We start from the raw sequence: 25,115 nt of genomic DNA, 5'->3' as shown, positions 1-25,115 counted from the left end.
GAAGGAGGTAACATCCGGGATCCTCGCCCCACTGGGGCGGAGGCGGGGCAAAAGAAGAGGGGCGGGACTCGTTCCCGGGAACCGAACCTGGAATTCCCCGGCGGCAGTGGGGCTGCTGCTGTCGCTGTCGCTGCCTATCGGTCTGCTGTCTCTTGTCGTTTCCCAGCGCTGCGCAGGACTTCTCCTGGCGGCGCTGCGGGTCCAGGTGGGGGTCGGCTGCCAGGCACAGGTGAGGACATTGCGGGAAGCCGGCTGGGAGCCTTTTGTGCTGTGTGAGCGGCCCCAGGGACGCGCAAAGTCTGACCAGTCCTCCATGTCTCTCACCCGCATCCCAGGGGCTGAGGCTGGGCAAACGCCGCGAAACTATCGCTCTTCGCCGCCTCGCTTCCGCGCCTGCCCATCCTGGGAAACGGAACCAGCATCGCGGTAGGGACATCCTCGCTAGGCCTGGCCGGACCATTCCTGAGGGTGGGCCCTTTCCGAAGCCGGGACCGCTCCTGCTTGTCGGCATCGCTCCCCGCAGGCCGACGTCGAGAGGGCCTGCTTTACTCCTCCTCTTTCTCCTCCTCCCGCGGCTTCTGCGCGGAGAGGCGTCGCCCAGGATCTGGGTTTTGGAAGAAGGATCTTTGTGGGAAGACAAGGCGAATTTATCATAGAGGGAGTAACGAGGGAGAGGAGAAAGGTCTGTCCTACAGTCCATGGGGCTGCTAGACTGGTGGAAGGGGATGCGATGCGTCAAGGGAAAATTAGGTTGAAAACAAATGTCGTATATTAATCTAAAAACATTTGGAATGGTTCTAAAACTGGATGATGAGTTAAAACCCAGTATTTACTAAATTGCCCTCATTCAACAGGCTCTCACAGAATTCTATAGTGTTAAGATTGAAGTTTTTAAGAGTGTATTTGTTAAAGTCTTTAAGTGTATATTTACTCCTTAAAAGCTGCATATTCCAAGAAAGACCCTTGGCTTCCAGGAAAAAAAAAAAAAAGTTTTAGTGGATAAAACTCTGACTCCTTCCTTCTCAAATAGGTGACCTGTGCCCTGGAGTTAGGGAGCCTTGTGCTACGGATTATGTGAAGCCTCGAAATAAACATGGTAAATTTTATGAGGGAAGCAACAGAGCAGCTTTTGTATTAAAAGAAGCCTGAGTACGTTATGGGGTAGAAGCCAAAATTTGTATGAAGTGTTGGTTTAAAAAAATTTTTTTTTGTAACTTTCTTGAAGTTTATCTCCGAAAACTCTGCCCTCAACTTGGAGAGTGGGGGGATTCTGTTCAGTGTATTTCCTTGAGATACTTAATTGGAAAGGTTTAAGAGGCACAAGAGTCCAGAATGATTGGCATCAGAGCCCGAAGTAGTTTGTGGTATTTTTTTTAAATCTGTAATATTGCTATGAACTTCAAACTGTTTTCTGTGCAGAATGCATCAAAACTAAAATTTATTTGATACCCAACTTAATTAACATGGTACGTATTGTAGACCAAACTGAAAATTTAGCTTTTGGCACAATCTAGAAGTAAGCGGAGGAGGGGGTTAAAATGTCTTTCATTATGTTAACATTTGATTCTGAGAGTTTCCATAAAAAGCCAGATTTCTGGGTCTTTGAGAAAAATGAGATCTGGCAACTACTAGTTCCATACCACGTGGCAACCGGTTGGCAGCTCCCCTCAGACTAGCATGCTGTCATTTTTGCCACAGTTCCTTCCTCATCAGTTTTTATAGCATCACATTGATCAGTGGATTCAAATACCTGTATCATGGGTAAGCAAACCTCTATCATGGGCCCATTTTTGTAGTATTGTTTCTTTACATTTGTCGTGCACTCTCATAGATTGACAAATCTTTGACTTAATTTAAAAAGGAATAATCTGCAAATGTCTTTGACTTCTTGAGATGAAAGGCAGCATTTTCAAATTATCAAGAGACTTTGGAAAGATGTTGAGATGTGTAAATTCAAGAAAAATGTAGGATTCCTTGGAAATAACATATTAGTACTGATAGAAGATACTGTACATGCTGTAGTTCTGATGATTGTGAAACAAGTGCTATTATATAATGTGTTTTATTAGCATTTCCTGATTTTGCATTCTAAATTAAATTTTAAAAGTAGAGAAATGAACAATGCATAAAATATCCACAACCAATTTAAAATGTGGCCATGCTTGGCCCGGTGCGGTGGCTCACACCTGTAATTCCAGCATTTTGGGAGGCCTAGGCAGGTGGATCACGAGATCAGGAGTTCAAGACCAGCCTGGCCAACATGGTGAAACCCCGTCTCTACTAAACATACAAAAAATTAGCCGGGCACAGTGGCAGGTGCCTGTAATCCCAGCTATTGGGAGGCTGAGGCAGGAGAATCGCTTGAACTTGTAGGGCGGCGGTTACAGTGAGCCAAGATTGCGCCACTGCACTCCAGCCTGGGCGACAGAGTGAGACTCTGTCTCAAAAAAACAAAAAAGAAAAATGTGGCCATGCTTTTAATATTATGGTATTGTAATATTTAACTTCTCAAGAATTTAATTTATAGAGATTTAATACATTAGTTTTATGGTGTGTTTTAAGGGCACTAGATAGATAGGTCAGGCCCATCCAAAGAATTAGCTATATATTTTTTTGTTGTTAATCTGGATTTACAACACTTGATTATCCAGGAATGGATTAACTGATGACCAGGTTCTGACCTCACTCACTGCCCAATTGCCTTCTAAACCACTGATAATGGAGCTTAAGCTTTGAGGCAGGAGATGATGGCAGTTGGAGAAAGAAGAAATTAAGTTGCTGTGTATGTCTGTGTGTATCTCAAATTGCTTTTAAAAGTCAAATATAAAAATTGTAGGGCTAAATATAATTTTTGTGTAATCAATTGTATTGGTGCTCTCTATTATGATATAGATAATAGCAGGGTTATTTAAGTGCTTGTTTATTTAAATAACTTTCCAAATATATTTCACCTGGCCAGTTTTTGTGTTTTTAATAATAGATTTTTAGAATATAATTCACATATCATGAGGTTTACCATTTTAAAGTATCCAGTGCATTGGTTTCTAGTATATTCACAGAGTTGTGCAGTCATCACCACTAATTTCAGAACATTTTCATCACCCAAAAAGAAATCTACCCATTAGCAGTCACTTCCCAGTGTTCCTTCCCCATGGCCTCTGACCACCTTAGACTAATGTACTTTTTATTTCTATGAATTTACCTACTCTGGAAAATTCATGTAAATGGAATTGTAATACAATATGTGGCCTCTTGTGATTGGCTTCTTTCACCTGACATAATGTTTTCAACGTTTGTTTACATTGTGTCATGTATCAGTACTTCATCCCTTTTTATTGTCTAATAATAGTCCATTGTGTGGATGTACCATATTTTTTCATCCCTTCATCAGTCAATGGACATTTGGGTTGCTTCTACTTTTTGACTGTTATGAATAATGTTGATAAAAACATCTGTGTACAACTTTTGGTATAGATACATGTATTCCTTTTTCTTAGGTGCGTGGTGGAATTCCTGGGTCACATGCTAACTATATTTAACCTTTTGAGAAACTGCCAGACGGTTTCCCAAAGTGGCTGTGTTATTTTACATTCCCACCAGCAGTATATGAGCGTTTCATTTTCTCTAAATCCTTACCAACACTTATTATTATTGTTTTGATTATAGCCATCCTAGTGGTTGTGAAGTGGTATCTTATTGTGGTTTTGATTTGCATTTCCCTGATAACTAATGATGTTTATTGTCTTTTTATGTGTTTACTGGCCATTGGATAATCTTCTTTGGAAAAACACCTTTTCAGATTCTTTACCCATTTGTATGTCTTTGGAGTAATATTCACATCTTTTGCCTATTTTTACTTGGGTTATTTATCATTTTATTAAGTTGTAAGTGTTCTTAGTATATTCTAGATACAAGTCCCTTATCATATGTATGATTTGCAAATATTTTCTCTATTCTTGGATTGTCTTTTCACTTTCTTGATGGTGTTCTTGGAAATACAAGTTTTACATTTTGATAAAGTCCAGTTTATTTTTTTATTTTGTCACTTTTGCCTTTGGTGTCTACATTCAAACACTAATTCTGTAACACCAGCTGGGTGCCCCCCACTTCCGTTTAGTTCTGACACTAGCTACCCAGGGTTGGCATCAGATCCCACAAATTAAAGGACAAGGTCCCCACTAAGAATGCCGTTAATTTGGACGCCAGCTGTAAATGGGGTCCCCAGGCTACTCACACTTCTGCCCTGTGGATTACAATTTCAAGACTCCCCATAATCCCCTCAAGGCTGATAATTCGCTAGAATGAGTGACATAACTCACTGAAAGTGCTTTACTTGCAGTTACAGTTTTATTAAAAGGGATACAACTCAGGAACAGCCAAACAGGAAGTAGACACATATGGCAAGGTTTAGGGCAAGGAAAGGATGCAGAACTTCCATGCCATCCTTGTGAAATGTGGGCACATCACTTTCCCAGCACATCAGTTTTTGTTCACCAAGGATGCTCCACAGAGTATTGATGAACAGAGTTTTTATGAGGTTTCGTCACATGGGCATGATTGATTAAATCATTAGCTGCGTGACTGAACTCGATCTCAAGTCCTCTTCCTTTCCTAGAAGGTTGGCTTGACCAGTTTATTCCTCTAAACATATGGTTGGTCTTTCTAGTGACTAGGCCCCATCCTGAAGCTTCCTAGGGGCCCATGTTGCCTCATTAATGTAACAAAGACACTCCTGTTTCTCAGGAAATACCAAGGGTTTTTGAAACTTTCTGCTGGGTATTATGTACAAAGACCAGATACTCTCTCTTATAAGATGCTACAGTATCATATCACTTTGCCAAATTTTGAGTTTATTTGTGTATGACACTCAGTGACAAGAAGGAGGGTAGCTTGGGACATGTTACTCTCTCTTCTGTCTTTTAAAATATGAATATGACCCTGGTAAATTTATACAATAAGGTAGAAAGGTGTCCTGGCTGCTAATAATGTTATCTGTTCCACTATTTTATGTTGCACTCTGGAAAGTACAGTCGCAGAAGCATAGGAGAAGCTAAGCATTTTCTGCTGCAGAAAAACTGAAAGGGTATGTCCTCAGGGTTGTCATTTATATCATAATATGCAAAAGGAAGAGTCTGTGAATAAATAACTTGATTTCTTCTAATAGGGATTATAAGGATTACACTTAGAGATTACCTCTTAGACATCCTTTATAGATTTAGAAGTTCATTTTGCTGCTTGCTCTAGAAAAGTACTTGAATACCTAGTATTAAATATATTAGAAAAACAGAAATATTGTTCTTAGATGACATTTTTATTCAGCATTCACTACTTTTCTTTAAAACTTTGTTTTTTCTTGATTATATTCTTCACTACCTGCATATAGTACATTTATCATTCTGATTACAGAATTTATCTTAAAGACTTGTATTATGTATTGAATTACACATATTGAGGCTTTTATTCTCAAAATGTGTTATGGGAAAGAGAAACCAATTGTGCATGATTATTTGGGAAATGATTCAGAAAGTCAACTTTAATGATATTTGGCTTTAAGTATGTATTACTAATTACATAAAAGCAATACAAAAGAGGAGACAAAAATGATAAGATTTGTTTTCTACTCTCAAGGGAACCAATAATGTAGCTACATGTGGTCACAATGAATAATACAAAGAAAAGAATTTGAAGGGGAAGGGAATTTTGAGGTTTGGTTTGGGACCTTTTAAATCCCACCAGTTGGTCCTTGGTGCAGGAAAGCAGGTGTAGTAGAATTATCTGATATTAGATGTCATTTCAGTGTTACTCATCTAACAAATATAACTAATTAGCAGAAGTAGACAGGTTGAAGTGCCACCAGAGACTGTTTTTATGAAAGCTAAGGGAGAGACTAGCAGAGTCTATGCAATGTGAAGACCAGAAAAACATAGCATTTTCTACTGGAATTGGCAGTTAAGGTGTCAGTCTTTGTGAAGCATGTTAGTCTTCTTAAAGTGTTTTGGATCGAAAGGTAGAGATAAAAGCCAAATTGAAAAGAGGATAATAATAAATAGGAGAAGAGGCATCCACTACACCAGGAGTTCCAGCCTGTGCTGTATTCAGTAACTATAAATTTGTCCCTAATGACTAATATGATCATTACATCTCTGATACCACCTGAGACCCAGGCGTCCACTAACATAAGCAAATTTGTACTAGAATCTTATTTGGAATATTGACACTAATATTCCCAACACAATTCAGATCACTGTACCCCTCAGTCACGGTCACATTCACAACGTGAGGTTCTCCATTTTTCCATGCACTTATCCCCCTACACCACTGTGTGTTCCCCTCTCTGAGACCCAGTCTTTCATTCCTCCCATCTCTACCAAATTTCTCCACATACCATTTGGCATTCTACATCTCCTGTCAGAGGGGAATGTCTTCAATTTCCTTATCCCCCACTCCCTCAAATCTCTCTTTACGTATACTCTTTACCCTTAAAAGATAAAGGAAGTATCTCTTTTGCTGTTAGTAGGCCAGTCTCAACCTGGATGCTCTAAGATCATTCTGTCTCATTTCTTTCAGGAATCTAATTCCTTCAGTTATCCCTTCTCTACTGTATTTTCACCTCTCCAAATTGAATCTTTCAATCTTAGCATCTTCCCGTTGAAAAAGGTAAAAAGATTTTTCCTCTAAGTCCCATCCTCTCTCTTACTTTCATTCATAGTTTTGTGTCTACAAAGAGTAGTCTAGCTGTGAAGTTTCCTCACTGCATATCTTCCTGATCGCACTGTAATCAAGCTACTTCTTGTACCACTCTACTGCAGTTACTCTCACTAGTCACTCCTACTTGCTAAATCCAATGATCATTTTCTAGCCTTTTATTTACTTTTCCTCTGACCATTTGAAATTACCAACCATTCACTCCTTGAAGTTCTCTTCATCGTGGTCCATTAGTTTTCTTCAACTCTGTGCACCTCCTTTTCTGTCTCTCTTTAAAAAGCCCTTCTCTCATTAGCTCTTAGTTGTTAATATTCACCAAGATTTTATCCTTAGCCTTCCTCGTAATATATAAACATGTTCAAGTAAGGATGGTCTTCAAAACAAAACTTCTTAATTACCTTGTGTTCCTCTTTAAGTTATGGCCATATCTGTCAACATGTCTGTATGGCTCTACAGGATGCTTAGACAGTTTCTTTTCTAGAATATAAAGACAGATCAGGATTTCAGAAACCTCTTCCTGGAGCGCCTTCCCTAAACTTTATCAGTTTTTTAGTTTGCCTTCTCTGCTCAAATCTTTCTGGATTATTTAGACAGTATTATTTTATACTCCCTTGCTCACTCATAATACTTTTCTACTACAGCACTTAATTACAGTTTGCATTGTGATTCTATCTCCACAAATGAGTGTATTTCCCTGCGATCAGGAGAACAATTTTTTTTTCAGTTTCTTTAATGGCAGAGAAATTGCCTTCATGTCTCACACATAGTATCTATTCAGTAAATGCTGGTTGAAGTTTTTGTTGGTTGTGCTGTTTTGTTTGCCATGGACAGAAGCCCAGTGCACCGAAATAACATGACAGATTGAAGGACCTCCATAAACAGTGATACTGTACTTAGTAGTGGACTGATGATGAAGTGACAATTGTTGGTCCTCCACTAGAAGGATAAAGAGGGATATTGTTTCCAGATAGCTAGTTCTAGGAGTTTTAGAGCTAATGGAAGGAGTAGAGTGAGAGTAGTTACAGATGACATAAAACAATAAACCTAAAGATGGCTTAAACAGTAAGATACATTTATGACATAATAGGAAATGTATAAGCAGGGCAGTTTCAGGTAACCCAATATCAAGGACCTAGGTACTTTCTGTTTTTTTCTATTCTGCCATCTTTATATATTGGTGTGCCATTTTAAGCTGGCTTATCTCAAGGTCTCAAGATGGTTGTTACCACTTCAGGCATGACTTGCAAATGAAAATGTCAGAAGGCAGAAAAGGGAACATTTCTTTTTAAGAGCCTGAGCCCCCTTTTGAGAATGAAGAAAACCTCAAAAGTGTTCTCAGCTGATTTACCATGTCATACTGGCCAGAGTCATGACACATGCCCAGCTCCCTATACCAGTCATGCGGCAAGGAGAGCACCATGATTATTGGGCCTGGGTCGAGCAGCAGCAGCAGCATCACCTGAGACTTGTGATAAGTATACATGCTTAGGCCTCACTGGAGACCTACTAAATTATGAAAGAAACTCAGGGCAGTGCCTGGGAGGGCTGACCCAGCAATCTGTGTTTCAGTTAGAACTTCTAGTAATTTTGATGTACACTGAGTTTGAGAACCACTGGCTTAGAGCAATAAAGATCCATCCCTTGGGGCTAGGGAAAGGCCTAGCCTCCTTTGAAGGATATGAGGCCAACAAGAGGAGAAGAGAGAAGGGGGAAGAATGAACGTTAGATCGGCAACCAAAAATGTTTACACAATTCTTCAAGGTGTACGATCTTTCTTAGTACCCACTACTATTGCTGCCCTCCCTTCTTTTATTCTCTGTATGGGCCTCAAGACGCCATACTAACCTGCCTGCTTAATCTCTGAAGCAGCACACTGTATCTCAAAAAGGTGACTCCTCAGTTGCTTCTGATTATCACACCACTGTGGCTATAATCTTGTTTGTTTGCTGTGAAGGGCTTTCAGTTTCTTTAGGTTATAAAAATAGGAATATAAAGCAAAAACATTTTAAAAACTTAAGATACCGGCCGGGCGCGGTGGTTCAAGCCTGTAATCCCAGCACTTTGGGAGGCCGAGACGGGCGGATCACGAGGTCAGGAGATCGAGACCATCCTGGCTAACACGGTGAAACCCCGTCTCTATTAAAAAAATACAAAAAACTAGCCGGGCGAGGTGGCGGGCGCCTGTAGTCCCAGCTACTTGGGAGGCTGAGGCTGGAGAATGGCGTGAACCCAGGAGGCGGAGCTTGCAGTGAGCCGAGATCCGGCCACTGCACTCCAGCCTGGGTGACAGAGCGAGACTCTGTCTCAAGAAAAAAATGAAAAAAACAAAAACAAAAAACTTAAGATATTACCAGTAGTCATTTCAAAATATTCAGCTATGGTTTTTTTCTTTCATTTTCTGCCTTTCCTGATTTTTCTTCAGGACATTTATATTGATTTTGTACTAAGGGAAAAACTATCGAACTTAAAAGATGTTGTTAAAAGAGTTAATAACATTTCAGTAAACCTACATTTTGTTTTCCTTTCTTAATTTTATTGTGCCCATCTAGTTGTAATAACATTTTGCCTTTTTGATAGGTTTCCTAAAGACAAAAAAAAAAAAAAAAATGGAGGAATCCGTAAACCAAATGCAGCCATTGAATGAGAAGCAGATAGCCAATTCTCAGGATGGATATGTATGGCAAGTCACTGACATGAATCGACTACACCGGTTCTTATGTTTCGGTTCTGAAGGTGGGACTTATTATATCAAAGAACAGAAGTTGGGCCTTGAAAATGCTGAAGCTTTAATTAGATTGATTGAAGATGGCAGAGGATGTGAAGTGATACAAGAAATAAAGTTATTTAGTCAAGAAGGCAGAACCACAAAGCAAGAGCCTATGCTCTTTGCACTTGCCATTTGTTCCCAGTGCTCCGACATAAGCACAAAACAAGCAGCATTTAAAGCTGTTTCTGAAGTTTGCCGTATTCCTACCCATCTCTTTACTTTTATCCAGTTTAAGAAAGATCTGAAGGAAAGCATGAAATGTGGCATGTGGGGTCGTGCCCTCCGGAAGGCTATAGCGGACTGGTACAACGAGAAAGGTGGCATGGCCCTTGCTCTGGCAGTTACAAAATATAAACAGAGAAATGGCTGGTCTCACAAAGATCTATTAAGATTGTCACATCTTAAACCTTCCAGTGAAGGTAAGCATAAGATCTTCATTGGGAACAAGGGTGGATAAGGGATATCCAATAAATAGCAAATTTTTATTTAACATAAGACAAGTGTGTAATATTTTCTAGAAATAGCCTTTCATTCTCAAAACATGCATTAATTCAAATGTTTAATGCCTTCCTGGGATTACACACCTACCACAGGCAATCCAGACATTAATAATCAAGAATCAAATGACAGGTTTATAGATTAATAATCTGAATCTTAAAGTGCCACCGTCCTAACTGGAATGCTCACCCAAGTGATTATGAACTGCGTAAGTAGCATGGACAGATTAAAAGTTGCAATAATCCTTGGATATGGGTACAATCATTAGAAGGAACTGCTTTTGAGTTCCAACTTTGCCAGTTACTCAGCAGATATTCAAATTTGGTCTCAGTATAATTGTTTGTAAAACTTAGGTAAACTGTACACAACTATTCCATAAAATCATGTATAGAAAACTGCTCTGTAACCAATGAAATGCTAAGTAGAAAAGTAAAAAAAAAAAATTGCAATAAGCAAAACAGCTCCTTGCCAGTAGGTGGCAGATGACCATGCTGTACCCACTTCTCTAGCCCATTCTTTTTTTTTCCTCCCCATCTTCCTAGGACGTGTGTTCCTTGGAACCTAAAGGGATATACCTTATACAGTGCTGAACTTAATTCAGGAAGTTAATTGTTTTCAGGCAGTCAGTCAGGGGACCTGATAACTTGGGGCAGTTTTTCTGTATCTATGGAAAGAGACTTTTGAAAAGTTAGTTGACTCCATAATAATTACTAGTCCTTTTAAGGAAAGAAATAAGAAAAACTCTTGGGCAGGAGCAATTTGAAGTGTGAAGTTCCACAAAAATCAACATGTACAAAATTTGACCTTTTTTTTTTTTTTGCACCAGAAGTGAAACTTGAAAAGACAGCCACTCAGAAGGGTGGGTTCACGTTTCAGTTCTGTGGCCTTAAGCCAAGTAACAAGCAGAGTTTCTGTACCTTCATCTAAGAAGGAGGGTAAGGAGAATAAGCTTACAATTATGGAGACTAAATGTCCCAGCACCTAACATATAGTAGAAGTATACTTTGGTTCTTTCTCCCTTCCACACATATCTTTATGTACAGAATCTCTTCAGTAATTCCTAACTTATCATTTTAATTATAAGTGGAATTTTTCAAATGAAATGTGAACAATAAATTGCAAGTATTTATATGTACAAGTATTTTATTTTGATTTTATTAGATTACATGTTTTAAAATAGTTGAATAATACGGAAAAATACGACGCAGTCCTACTCTTCAAAAGAAATAACTGCATATCAGCAGTCCCCAACCTTTTTGGCATTAGGGAGTGGTTTTGTGGAAGACAGTTTTTCCAGACAGTGGGGAGGGCAGGGTGGTTTCAGAATGAAACTGTTCCACCTCAGATCATCAGGCATTAGATTCTCATAAGGAGAGCGCAACCTAGATTCCTCACATGCACAGGTCACAGTAGGGTTCGCGCTCCTATGAGACTAATGCCCAGCTACCGATCTGACAGGAGGTGGAGCTCACTTGCTTGCCGCTCACCTCCTGCTGTGCGACCCAGTTCCTAATAGGCCATGGACTGGTATCCGTGTATGGCCTTGGAGTTGAGGACTCTTGCTGTATATGATATGTTGTAATTTATTCCAGATTTTTCCTAAACATGTATTACTGTGTTTCACTAAATTTTGTTATATGCCTTCTATGTTTCAGTAAAAAGTATATTATTGCTATTGCTATTGCTATTGCTGTTTTTTTTTTAGGTCAGTTGAAATAGTTGCATGTATACCATTGTATGACTGTAATTTATTAGCTAGTCTCTTATTGACAAGAATTTTTCCTGGTTTTTTTATACTGTTATTGACAACAGTTGTTTCTGGTTTTTTTATACTGTTACAAAAATACTACAGTGCAAACTCTTGCATAGAGTACATACTTTCATAATGGTTAAATCCACAAACAGTATGTGAAGGATCAGTGTACCCACATTTGAACACTGACTGTTGTCATTATTTTTTAATCTATTTCAGTAGAATCATGAAAGATTCTTTGAATTTACATTTTTGGGCAGAAGCTCATCTTTTCATGTGCTGATTTTTGTGTATATATATCTATATATAGGTATATATATATTTTTTGTATTTTTATATATAAAAATATTTATTATATACCTTTTGTATTTTTAGTAGAGACAGGATTTCACCATGTTGGTAATGCTGGTCTCAAACTCCTGACCTCAGCTGATCCGCCTGCCTTGGCCTCCCAAAGTGCTGGGATTACAGGCATGAACCACCGTGCCTGGCCCTCAGCAAATATTTATTGAGCACCTACTATGGATAGACACTGTTCTAAGAACTTGGGGTTCATATTACAGGAGTTGATTATTATGTACAGTGCATGCATTTTTCTTTTTTTTCCTTTGTCTTGTTTTTTTTGGTTGGGGGACATTTCTGGCACACTAAAGTTTGGAATTTTAATGTAGTCAAACTTATCAGTGTCTTCATAGGTTTATGTTTTGTGTTAGGATTAGAAGGGCCTTTTCCAACCTGAAATACTTATCTGTGGTTTTTTCCTAACATTTTCATGGTTAAGAAACATTATTTTTTATATTTAAATTTTTTATCCAAATATTTGATCCAACGTAAGAAGGACTTAGGCATCCAGCTTTATTTATTTGTTTGTTGAGATGTGTCTTGGAAGTGTGGAGCAAGTACTATAGACTAAGAGAAAGACCGCCCATTACTAGTCTGATTGGACCAGTTTCTGAACTTGTGAAAATAATTATTCTGTGCTTTGTTTTTTTGGTCTATATAATGAGGAATTAGTACATGTTCCCTAAACTTACTTCCACACATAGGATTCTTTAATTTGAAACTGTTGAGGGCAGAACTCACAATTGAAACCATGTTAGTAATAGTAATATCACATTGGACATGGAGAATCCCTAGCATTTCGAAGTTTAAAAATTTGGAAAAACTGTAAGCAGCAGAATTAATAGTATTTTAACATCTTAACTGTAATGTGTATTTATAACCGATAAAACAAGTCAAAATGTGGTTCAAGTAATCAGGTATGGTATTTTTATTGTGCACCCACTGTGTGGCCAGCACAATTACAGAACTGGGTAGGATAAAGCTGCTTTAAGGAATTTTTATTTTCATTGGAAAAACAAAATAGAAGAAATACTCACATGAAACATTTACTCATTTAAGATGATTTTGTACAAAATCTGGAAGATAGCAAGAGTCACAATACTTGAGAAGTTCCTGCATGTTAGTGTTAACTTTTGATCAAGTTATTTAGAATTCAAAAATAACATAATAGGCTCAATTGGCATAGAGATGTGTTTCATATGGCCTATACAATATTTTAGGGTAAAAATGAATTCTTTGTCATCATCTTTAAAAATCAGAAGACATAAAAACTCCTATTCTGGCTTCTCTTGAAAGTAATTTTTTTTTATTTTGGCAGCACGAAGTCGATACATGGCTACACCACTTGTCAGGGCACACTGTTCAGTCACCACACCCTCACAACTGTCTATTACATCACCGTGGTGGTGTTTTGTTTTTTTGTGTTTTTTTGAGACAGAGTCTTACTTTGTTGCCCAGGCTGAAATACAGTGGCGTGATCTTGGCGCACTGCAACCTCTGCCTCCTGGGTTCAAGTGGTTCTCCTGCCTCAGTCTCCTGAGTAGCTGGTATTACAGGCATGCGCCACCATGCCCAGCTAATTTTTTAATTTTAGTAGAGACAGAGTTTCGCCATGTTGGGCAGTCTGTTCTCGAACCCCTGACCTCAGGTGATTCACACACCTTGACCTCCCAAAGTACTAGGATTACAGGTGTGAGCCATGGCGCCCGGCCTCACCGTGGTAGTTTTGTTTCTTTATTTTATTTGCCCTTCCCTCATAGACATTTTAATGTTGTAATCCAGTCCCTGCTGTGTTACAGAAGTGGTGAAACTAAGACCTAGAAAGACCACTATTTATTGGCAGAGTATAGGCTAGAACCTAGAACCCAGATTTTCTCACTCCCGATCCAAGGCTCTTTTCTCTTTCTTCTATTGGAAGAAATTGTGGAGGGAATCAACAAGTTACTGTTTTCTTCTTCTTCTTCTTTTTTTTTCTTTGGACCAGTAATACTTCTCAGCTATTAAAACACAGTGTAAAAGAGCCTACCTACCTGTTCACTTCTACTTATTTCTGCTGTTTGTAAATATACATATTTTATTCAACAGCAAAGAGAGACAAGTGAATATAATTAATATAAGATAATACAATATAATACAATATTAATTGAGATATATCTGTACTCTTGTGAGTTGTTCTGAGATTATGGACCTGAAACTTTCTAATGCTGGTGTCTTTGAAAAGAAAGAAAAGCCTCTGTAATAAAACTACTCAGGATACAGATTTTTTTACTCCAAAGTCTCGTATTTAAATAGTAATAACTGAATAAGAAAATTAATTCACCCCATTTGCTTAATTGTTATATCATGGAAAGCAGCATCCCAGTGTAAGGGCATTAACTCTTGTGTGTTGTTCATGTAATGCATTTTGAGGAAACATGTTCTATTTTTTTACTTGGTAATCCTGCATGCTTTTTCAATTCTTTATCTTGTTAAAGGACTTGCAATTGTGACCAAATATATTACAAAGGGCTGGAAAGAAGTTCATGAATTGTATAAAGAAAAAGCACTCTCTGTGGAGACTGAAAAATTATTAAAGTATCTGGAGGCTGTAGAGAAAGTGAAGCGCACAAGAGATGAGCTAGAAGTCATTCATCTAATAGAAGAACATAGATTAGTTAGAGAACATCTTTTAACAAATCACTTAAAGTCAAAAGAGGTGAGTGAATTATATGTTACAGCATGTGATTAAACATGAGTAATTTACTGTAGGTGCTAAAAGGATAAACTTGGGGTAGCTATATATTTATACTTCTAAAAAGAAAAATTATTTAAAATGTATCTTGAAATTAATGTCTATTTAAACACCTACCATGATGTTCAACATGATGTAGGTGGCGTTTGTGTTAGTTTCACTCCAGAAAATCTACTGCCTTGCTAATTAAAAAAAAAATCATCTACGCATTTCCTTCACAAAATATACTTCACTTCCTTTTTCTAGTAAAAAAAACTTAGCTTATTTGATAAGCCTTTGACTTAGACATTTTCATTCTGAAAGTACTCTGAACCCCAAATGAAAGCCTGAGACTATATTATGAATATTTATTGATATAGGTGTGTTATACTGATTTATTTTCCCTTAATTCCTGGTATTTCTACCTATGTTATTGCAATAGGTATGGAAGGCTTTGTTACAAGAAATGCCTCTTACTGCATTACTAAGGAATCTAGGAAAGATGACTGCTAATTCAGTGCTTGAACCAGGAAATTCAGAAGTATCTTTAGTATGTGAAAAACTGTGTAATGAAAAACTATTAAAAAAGGTAAGCATTATCAGTGTTCTTTGTTAGCTACTACTAACTGAAAAAGTGGCTCCTAAATTTTAGAAATGCAGTCAGTGCATTTTTAAGATATTTTGAGATGTTCATTATACCAAATTGCATTATGGCTCTTAAGTGTAAGTTTAATACATTTTCATTTTTCTCTTTGCTGTATGAAATGTAGTTATTAGCTACAATGACACAAAAATCTAAGGAGTATACATAATCACTATTTTTTGCTAAAATTTTCCTTATACTTTGTTTTGTTTCTAGGCTCGTATACATCCATTTCATATTTTGATCGCATTAGAAACTTACAAGACAGGTCATGGGCTAAGAGGAAAACTGAAGTGGCGCCCTGATGAAGAAATTTTGAAAGCATTGGATGCTGCTTTTTATAAAACATTTAAGGTAGTGATATGATTTTTGTTTTAAAACAAATGACTCAAGACTTAATATCTTTTGTAATAATACATTTTAAAGGTAGTATTAATAGTTTAATCATTTTTAAATTAGGTATTCATTTGTTTTTCTTTAGTTCATATGAGGTGGGTATATAATTAATATCGTGTAAGTTTATGAGTAAAGTATTTCTCTTTACCTTTGGGTAGCAACTAATTATTCTAAGATCATTTTGGTAACTTTTAAGTTACTAACTGTATTAGTTTGTTCTTGCAGTGCTATAAAGAAGTACCTGAGAGTGAGTAGTTTATAAACAAGAGAGGTTTAATTGGCTCATGATTCCACAGGTTGTACAGGAAGCACAGTGGCTACTGCCTTGCTTCTGAGGATGCCTTAGGAAACTTAAAATCATGGCAGAAGGGGAAGCAAACACGTCCTTCTTCACATGGCGGCAGGAAGAAGTGATGAGCAAAAGTTGGGGAAGCTCCTTCAGATCTCATCTGAACTCATTCACTATCACAAGAACAGTATAGGGGAAATCACCCCCATGATTCAATTATCTCTACCTGATCCCACCCTTGAACACGTGGGGATTATAGGAACTACAATTCAAGATGAGATTTGGGTGGGGACACAGCCAAACCATATCAACAATCATGGCAGAAAGGGGATATGGTGCTAAGCTATTAGACTGCCCCCATGATCCAATCACCTCCCCCCAGGTCTCACCTTCAACACTGGGGATTACAGTGAACATAAGATTTGTGTGGAGACACAAATCCAACGCATGTCACTAACTTTAGAAATCTGCCTTCCTATCAGGTCCTTTGACTTGGTCCTCTGTTTTCCCCATTAATTGGTAGATACATCTCATCAGTCTTGATAAAAAATGAGGTTTTTAGTAATGGAAATCTCACATCAAAGACAGAAGCTAAAACGTCTTGCTGTATAACAAAATACTAGCAACCAAATTCAGCAGCAAAATAAAAGGATTACACACCATAACCAAGTGATATTTATCTGTGGCATACAAGGATAGTGCAACATATGACAGCCAATCAATGTAATACATCACATTAGTAGAATGAAGTGATAAAAACCACATGATCATCTTATTGATGCAGAAAAAGCATTTCACAAATTTCAACATTCTTTCGTGATAAAAAGAAAACCACTATATAAACCTGAAATTAACTCCCTCAACATGATAAAGGCCAGAGATTTAAAAAACAAAAATGTTTAAACCCCATAGCTAATGTCATAATGGTCAGTGATTGTAATGTTTTCCCCTAAAATCAAGAAAAAGACAAGGATGCCCAGTTTTTCCACCTTAATTCCACATAGTATTGGAAGTTCTAGTAATAAGGCAAGAAAATGAAATAATGAAAGACATCTCAATTGGAAATAAAGAAGTAAAATTATCCTCAGATGCCATGATCTCGTATTTAGAAAATGCTAAAGAATCCACCAAAAACTCTAAAGTTAAAAAATGAATTCAATAAAGTTACAGGGTATAAAACCAACACATAAAAAATCAGTTGTAAATCTATATACTAGCAATGAACAATCCAAAAAAAGAAATTAAGAAAACATTTCCATTTACGATATCATCAAAAAATAAAAGACAGGAGTAAATTTAAGAAGCTGCAAGACTTATACACTGAGAACTACAAAACACTGCTAAAAGAAATTAAGTCATGAATAAATAGAAACACATCTGTGTTTGCAGATTGGAAGACTTAATATTGTTAAGATGACAATACTATCCAAAGCAGCCAATCTACAGATTTAATGCAATCCCTTTCAAAATCCCAATGGCATGTTTTACAGAAATAGAAAAACCCATTCTAAAATTCCTAAGAAATTTCAAGTGACCCCAAATAGCCAAAACAATCTTTATAAAAAGAACAAAGTCTGGAGGACTCTTCAGTAACTCTTTCAGTTACCACAAACTTGCAGTAATCGAAACAGTGTGGCACTGGCAAAAGAATAAACATATAGACCAATGAAATAGAGTCCAGAGTTAAAACCTTGCGTATATGTTCAGTTGACTTTTTTTTTTTTTTTTTTTGAGACAGAGTCTCACTGTGCCACCCAGTTTGAAGTGCAGTGGTGCAATATCAGCTCACTGCAACCTCCGCCTCCTGGGTTCAAGTGATTCTCATGCCTCAGCCTCCCAAGTAGCTGGGATTACAGGCATGCACCATCACACTCAGCTAATTTATTCCATTTTTAGTAGGGACAGGGTTTCACTGTTAGCCAGGCTCGTCTTGAACTCCTTGCCTCAAGTGATCCACCCACCTTGGCCTCCCAAACTGCTAGGATTACAGGCGTGAGCCACTGCACCAGGATGTCAGTTGACTTTTGATGAGGGTGTCAAGATGATTCACTGGGGAAAGGACAATCTTCAACAAATGGTGTTGGGAAAACTGCATATTCACATACAAAAGAATGAAGTTGGACCATTATCTTACACCAAATACAAGAATTAGTTCAAAGTGGATCAGTGACCTAAATTTAAGAGCTAAAACTAGAAAACACCAAAAACACAGGCAGCAGAAGAAAAAATAAATTGAACTTCATCAAACTTAAAAATTTTGTGTATTAAAGGATACTATCAAGAAAGCTAAAAGATAATCTACACAATGGGAGAAAATATTTGCAGACCATATATCCGATAAGTGCCTAATATCCAGAATACTGAAAACTACAAATTCAGCAAAAGTACAAACAACCTAGTTTAAAAATGGGCAAAGTACTTGAATAGACATTTTTCTAATGATATACAAATAAGTAATAAGAACATGAAAAGAGCCAGGTGCCCTATAATCCCAGCACTTTGGGAGGCCAAGATGGGTTGATCACCTGAGGTCAGGAGTTCGAGACCAGCCCGGCCAACATGGTGACACCCCATCTTTACAAAAAAAAAATAATAATACAAAAAATTAGCTGGATGTAGTGGCGGGCGCCTGTAATCCCAGCTACTCATGAGGTTGAGGCAGGAGAATCTCTTGAACCCAGGAGGCAGAGGTTGCATTGAGCTGAGATTGTGCCATTGCACTCCAGCCTGGGCAACGAGCGAAACTCCGTCTCAAAAAAAAAAAAAAAAAAAAAACATGAAAAATACTCAGCATCATTAATAATCAGAGAAATGCAAATCAAGATGACAGTGTGATACCACTTCACATCTAGTTGGATAGCTAATATCAAAAAAGCAGAAAACAAGAACTGGGGAAAATGTGGAGAAATTGGAACCTTAGTGTATGGTGGGAATGTAAAATGGTGTAGCCCCTGTGGAAAACAATTTGGCAGTTCTCAAAAGGTTAAATGTAGAATTACCATACCATCCAGCAATTCCATTTCTAGGTATATACCCAAAAGAATTGAAAACAGGTATTAAACAGATATTTGTTTACCAATATTCACAGTAGCATTATTCACAATAGCCAATAGTTAAATGTATTCTTGTCTTTTATTTTTGATGCTATTGTGAACAAATGTTTTCTTAATTTTCTTTTTTGTTCATTGCTAGTATATAGAAATACAACTGATTTTGATGAACAACCCAAATGTTCATCAGCAGATAGATAAGCAAAATGTGGTATATATAATGGAATATTATTCAGCCTTAGAAAAGAAATACATTTGATACATGCTACACCATGGATAAATCTTGAAAAGATTACACTAAGTAAAATAAGCCAGACAAACAAGGACAAGTGTTGTATGATTGCATTATATGAGGTATCTACAGTAGGCAAATTTATAGAGACAGAATGTGGAATAGAAGTTGTCAGGGGCTAGGGAGAGACATGGCACTGGGGGGTTATTACCTAATTGGTACAAGTTCTATTTGGGATGATGAAAAAGTTCTAGAAATTGATAGAGGTGATAGTTATACAACATTGTGAATGTGCTTAATGCCACTGAATTATACATCTAAAAATGGTTAAAAAGGTCAAATTTATGTTACATTTTACCACAATAAAAATTTCTTACTAAAAAACTCTGATTTTACTTCAATGAGGAAAGATTTAAAAAATAGGATGGTAACTTATTTAACTAAAATTATTGAATAGGTTCTTACTTCGTTTGTTTTGCCTGTAAAAGCTAAGCATTTTTATTTTTTTTTTTTTAATTTTCAATCATAGCTGCTATGCCAGATGAGCATTTTTAAATAGTTGTCAATTGGTATATCAAAAATCTGAAGGCCTTTTATTATAGTCTTTTTAATGTAAGATGATAAGTAAATATGATTTAGAAATTTAATCTACTCATAATTTCTATTATGCTTTTGATGATTGTTTTGTTTTCTCTGTAGACAGTTGAACCAACTGGAAAACGTTTCTTACTAGCTGTTGATGTCAGTGCTTCTATGAACCAAAGAGTTCTGGGTAGTATACTCAACGCTAGTACTGTTGCTGCAGCAATGTGCATGGTGAGAACACCTAAGACAATTTTGCCACTCTAAAAACATGTTTACTGTAGAACAAAACTATAAGTTAAATAATGATTAAGAATTACGTTTTCACTTTTTTCTGTCCTTTCAGCTTGTCACATTTTTTATTTTATATTTAAAGATAATGGTGTAAAGCCAAAGTGTTAAGTGTGTTGAAAAAGTATGTCTAGAGAACAAGCAGAATAGAAATTTTAATTTTTACAACAAAATATTAAATATTAATGGATTTTTTAGGAAGTAGATAATGCTTAGATAAAATGAAAAAAAGACATAAAAATTTTTTTAAACTTATTTTAAAAATAATACTTAAATTATTTAATGATATGAAACTTAAAAGATCTGGGAACTAATAGGAGTGTCTAGGAGACTTTAGTTCTATCTTGACTGTCAGTGAATAACAAACAGATGAATAGTAGGCAAACTTTTTAGCTTCTTTACTGGGGCTTTATTTCTTACCTAATAAAATGAGAAGAATATTTACTGTATTTGCTTCAAAGGATAGTCATGACAGCCAGTTTTTTTGTGAAAGTACTTTGAAAGCTGTACTTACTGTTACTGTATAGTTCTAAAACACACTAATAAAAAGTTAAGAAATAAACATCAGTGTTTCTTTTAAACATGAAGTTGGATAAAATTCAAAATATTGTTATTTCCCCCAAAATTTGCTGAAAATTACTGCCATTGAATTTTTCAGGTTGTCACAAGAACAGAAAAAGATTCTTATGTAGTTGCTTTTTCCGATGAAATGGTACCATGTCCAGTGACTACAGATATGACCTTACAACAGGTTTTAATGGCTATGAGTCAGGTAAGAAACTGTGCTTTTTAAGTTCACTTAGTTAAGTTTACATAACATGTAGAATGATTTTATATTGATGTCATGTATGGTATTAATCTGTGAGAACAAAAATTTTTTTGTCTTAAATTTCTCATGACAAGTACAAAAACCGAAAATATATATATGCAGGCTTTGGGAAGGCTGTATATATTGGTGCTAAACAAAATGATACTGTAAAAACTAGTATTTTTAAGGATTTATTTACTTATTTATTCATGCTTTTGTTCTGAATTAGATCCCAGCAGGTGGAACTGATTGCTCTCTTCCAATGATCTGGGCTCAGAAGACAAACACACCTGCTGATGTCTTCATTGTATTCACTGATAATGAGACCTTTGCTGGAGGTGTCCATCCTGCTATTGCTCTGAGGGAGTATCGAAAGGTAAAACAAATTCTAATATGGTTTCTCACCCAAATAATATTTTAATACTTGATTTTTTATTTATTTATTTATTTTTTTTGAGACAGGACCTCATTCTGTTGCCCAGGCTGGAGTGCAGTGGCTCAGTCATAGCTCACTGCAACCTCAACCTCCCAAGCTTAAGTGATTGTCCCACCACAGCCTCCCAAGTAGCTGGGACTACAGGAGTGTGCCACCACGCCCACCTAATTTTTTGTGGGGATGGGGTTTCACCATGTTGCCCAGGCTGGTCTCAAACTCCTAGGCTCAAGTGATTCTCCAGCCTCGGCTTCCCAAAGTGCTGGGATTACAGCCACCACACCTGGCCATTCTTGATTCTTATTCACTTAAGTTTTTCAAAAAATGTTACTACAAGTAGTTCTGTATCTTATATAGGAGCCAATGTCTGTTATAGACTCAGCAGTACTTAAAATAAGAAAAAGTATTGGTTACACATATATAATTTAACCAGTTTCCATTGTTAAACATTACTAAGAATATCCTTTGCAAACAGTATTTTTGGTAATGATCAGAATATTTGTTTTACCTTAGCTGTAAGTTTTTTTTAATAATTCAGTGTGCTCCTTGAAAATTTGAAAGTATTATGTGAGTTTTGCAAAAGGATTACATAAAATTAAAGCTATAATCTATGCTCTACGTTTTATGGACATATCTGTGTTCTAATCAGTATCCTCCCGTTGAGCTTTCTGAAATGGCATGAATCGTCACTCTCCAATATGTGTTGCCACTAGTCACATGGGACTTTTGAGCACTTAAAATATGGCTGGTATGACTAGAAGTAGAAATAGAACTTGTTGATGAAGAGTAGTGGTTCTCAAAGTGTGGTTTCCCTACCAGCAGTCTTAGCCTCACCTGCGACCTTAATAGAAATGCAAATTCCTGAGGCCCAACAAAGATCTGCTGAATCAGAAACTCTGACATTGGGACTGTGTTTTAACAAGCCCTCTGGAGCATTCTGATGCAGGCTTAAGTTTGAAAGCTACAGGTGAGGGAATAGATTTTTTTTTTTTTTTTTTTTTTTAAGAAATGGGGTCTCCATCACTGGAGTGCAATGGTGCTATCATAGCTTACTGTAACTTGAAATCCTAGCCTCCCAAAGCACTGAGATTACAGCCATGAGGCACTGCCCAACCAGGATAGAATGTAAAGACTGTTTGGTTGTGAGTCCTGAGTCTTTATCTTACTCTGTGGACCTGAGCAAATTATTACTGATCTACATCATAGTAAGTTATAGTCCTTACCTCTTACATTTGTTTTAACAATTACGTTAGATGTATTATTTAAAGAGTTCATTGTAGTTTCTCACGTGTATACATTCAGCGATTGTAGGTTTTTCTCAAAAACTCAATTATTTTAATCTTACATGTAGCTGTAGAGGACAAGTTCTTACATGGAACATGTATATATCGCACATATCAGTCATCAGCCAAAAGTTGATCATCCCAGAGAGATATTTCCTTATATTTATATATACTCATACACACTGCCCCAGCATTTGATATGTTGATAAAAATATCTGGCACCCTTAATACCCTGACAGGTTTCGTAAGTACAAAGTGCCTAGGCTGCTCAATAATGTATGCTGCAGCCCATAGAACAAGTAAAGTAATTGATGAGAGAAGTAGAAATTTCAGGCAGATTCTAATACAATTTTATTGTCCATTCTTCTAAAACTCCCATATTCTAGCCTTAAAAGATTGACCCTCCCCCCCAAAAAAATGACTTTGTAATTAAAAAGCTCTGGTAGAGAAATGTTAAAGTGATTTAATTTTGGAGGTATTTTGTGTTTCCTTACATACATGTTTTTAATATGTATTTTGGTCTTTTTCTACAGAAAATGGATATTCCAGCTAAACTGATTGTTTGTGGAATGACATCAAATGGTTTTACCATTGCAGACCCAGATGATAGAGGCATGTTGGATATGTGTGGCTTTGATACTGGAGCTCTGGATGTAATTCGAAATTTCACATTAGATATGATTTAACCGTAAGCAGCAGCACGATCCAGAGATCCATTGCCATCAGTGATCTCACTAAAAATATACAGCTACTTCCCAGCTAATCCCCACCCAATGAATGATGATGGTATAGTATGTGCATAATGGAAAGTTACCTTACTGAAAAAAAAAAAAAAAAAAAAAAAGAAGGAAAAATAAGATGGGCCCAAAGGTCTGTCTGCTAAACTAGCTCTTGGGGAAATAGCTTCAGGATACTGTAGTTTCCTCTATCTGATAGAGAACTTTTTGTTAATAGACACTGTAAAATAGTTTTGCTTTGTTGAATAATACATGTGTACTTAAAAGAGGTAAGAGCAAAGAGTGTAATTCCACATCATGTCACTTGAGAAGTGCTTAACGTTTTCTTAAACGTTTCCATTGGGAAAGGACAGCTTTGATAATGTCCAAATACTCTGAAATGCACTAGACCATGTAACTGTGATGGAATATGAAACTCATCTGTAAACTTTTATACCAAGGGGGTAAAAAAAAAAAAAAAAAGACATTTGATTAAATTATGAATGAGTTTTACAAATTCCTGTCAGAGTTTTACTAAGATCACACAACAGCTTTCTTATTCAGTGAAAAAAATATTTTATTTCTGATGTTTTATTTGGACTTGTAGAACGTGTTACCATTAATCAGAAACATCATGGCAACCCTTAAGAATAGTTTGTGTTGGCTGAGGAATTCTGTTTGGTTTGCTTTTTTTTGCTTTGTTATATTTTATTGCCACAAGGGGTGTGACTTGATAATGATTTCCTCTGAATTATAACAACATAGCCAGATGTAGTCTCACACTTTTTTTCGTGCTCTTAAGTGAAAATAACATAAAATGTTTCAAGCGCTTAACTCCCCCTCATTCACAAAGTATAACAATTAAAATCTCAGCTATAACCAGTTTAGCTTTTTCCTTACTTTTAAAATAAAATAAAAATTTTTACTTTTAACTATTTTTTTAGTCAATATTTTTAAATTGTATACAGGTCAATGGCCTATCTCTTTGTCCATTATTCATTTCATGGCAAAATATTCTTCTTTGATAGTATAAATAATAAAGCAATCTAGGTCCTTCAGGTTTGAAAGGCAATTTTTGAGTAGCATATTACCAGGTAGCCAATCACTAGGAATTTTTTTCAATATTATTTGTATATATTAAACTTTTCATTACACTAAAGTGCATTATTTTCTTAAGCAAGTATCCTTCATTGTGAGGTTTAACATTAAAGCAATCTGTTTAAATGCCGTTATCTTTGCTCATAATTTTATTACAGTCATCTAAGGTAGCTTACACATAAAACCTGTTTGCATATCTGTTGTTCTCTAAGTATTAATTGAAGATTTACTGAGGGTTTGTAAGATCCTTCTCGCTGTTATGTGAAAAGTCAAACTGTAGTTAATGTAAATTATAGCCTTTTAGGTGCTTGGGGGTCAGAGGTTTTATGTTTTTTGGGAAAGGGGGACTCTAGTAGTCTGAGGATTTCTGTACATATTTTCTTCTGTTTTGTGTGAAGTTTGGGCTCTGGGAATAAGAAAATGTCCTTTTCAAATTTATTTGACATATTAATGCTGGTTGTGATACAAACCCATTCCTTCAAGGCAACTGGTATCAGTTTTTAAGTGTGATTTACCTGA

The 25,115-nt window shown here is 36.5% G+C and overlaps 2 protein-coding genes across 17 annotated transcripts in view; one reads left to right on the top strand and one right to left on the bottom strand.

Annotated features, from left to right (window-relative positions):
- UCHL5 (ubiquitin C-terminal hydrolase L5) overlaps positions 1 to 511 on the bottom strand; it is a 55,081-nt gene extending 54,570 nt beyond the window's left edge. For all 13 annotated transcript variants that reach the window (XR_012091224.1, XM_037985788.2, XM_073011658.1 and 10 more), the window contains exon 1: positions 88 to 511. Coding sequence is in view for 12 of the 13 variants with exons in the window: in XM_037985788.2 (XP_037841716.1) it covers positions 88 to 511 (424 nt within the window). In the remaining variant the exon portion in view is untranslated. The remainder of the gene's footprint in view (positions 1 to 87) is intronic.
- Positions 127 to 24,015, top strand: RO60 (Ro60, Y RNA binding protein). 4 transcript variants are annotated; one of them, XM_037985785.2, is made up of 10 exons: positions 584 to 682; positions 5,031 to 5,083; positions 9,283 to 9,891; positions 14,540 to 14,760; positions 15,218 to 15,364; positions 15,635 to 15,772; positions 20,085 to 20,201; positions 20,917 to 21,030; positions 21,296 to 21,442; positions 23,316 to 24,015. In XM_037985785.2, exons 3-10 carry the CDS (start codon positions 9,312 to 9,314, stop codon positions 23,466 to 23,468), a joined length of 1,617 nt encoding a protein of 538 aa, XP_037841713.2. In that variant the 5' UTR covers positions 584 to 682; positions 5,031 to 5,083; positions 9,283 to 9,311; the 3' UTR covers positions 23,469 to 24,015. The 4 variants fall into 4 exon arrangements, with proteins under 4 accessions (XP_007987307.3, XP_007987306.3, XP_037841713.2 ...); XM_007989116.3 differs by lacking the exons at positions 584 to 682; positions 5,031 to 5,083 and adding an exon at positions 127 to 229; XM_007989115.3 differs by lacking the exon at positions 5,031 to 5,083 and having other exon boundaries at positions 583 to 682.
- Positions 24,016 to 25,115: the final 1,100 nt, after the last annotated feature.

This window comes from Chlorocebus sabaeus, chromosome 25, assembly GCF_047675955.1.
Source record: "Chlorocebus sabaeus isolate Y175 chromosome 25, mChlSab1.0.hap1, whole genome shotgun sequence".
NCBI classification, from domain to species: Eukaryota; Metazoa; Chordata; class Mammalia; order Primates; family Cercopithecidae; genus Chlorocebus; species Chlorocebus sabaeus.
Note: the sequence above shows the minus strand (reverse complement) of the source record. Positions and strands in the feature narration are given on the sequence as shown.

Coding starts and splice junctions, on each gene's coding strand:
- RO60 (XM_007989116.3), top strand. CDS start 9,312: ATGGAGGAATCCGTAAACCAAATGCAGCCATTGAATGAGAAGCAGATA. Junction 14,761..15,217: donor ATCACTTAAAGTCAAAAGAG/GTGAGTGAATTA, acceptor TTATTGCAATAG/GTATGGAAGGCTTTGTTACA. Junction 21,031..21,295: donor TTTTAATGGCTATGAGTCAG/GTAAGAAACTGT, acceptor GTTCTGAATTAG/ATCCCAGCAGGTGGAACTGA.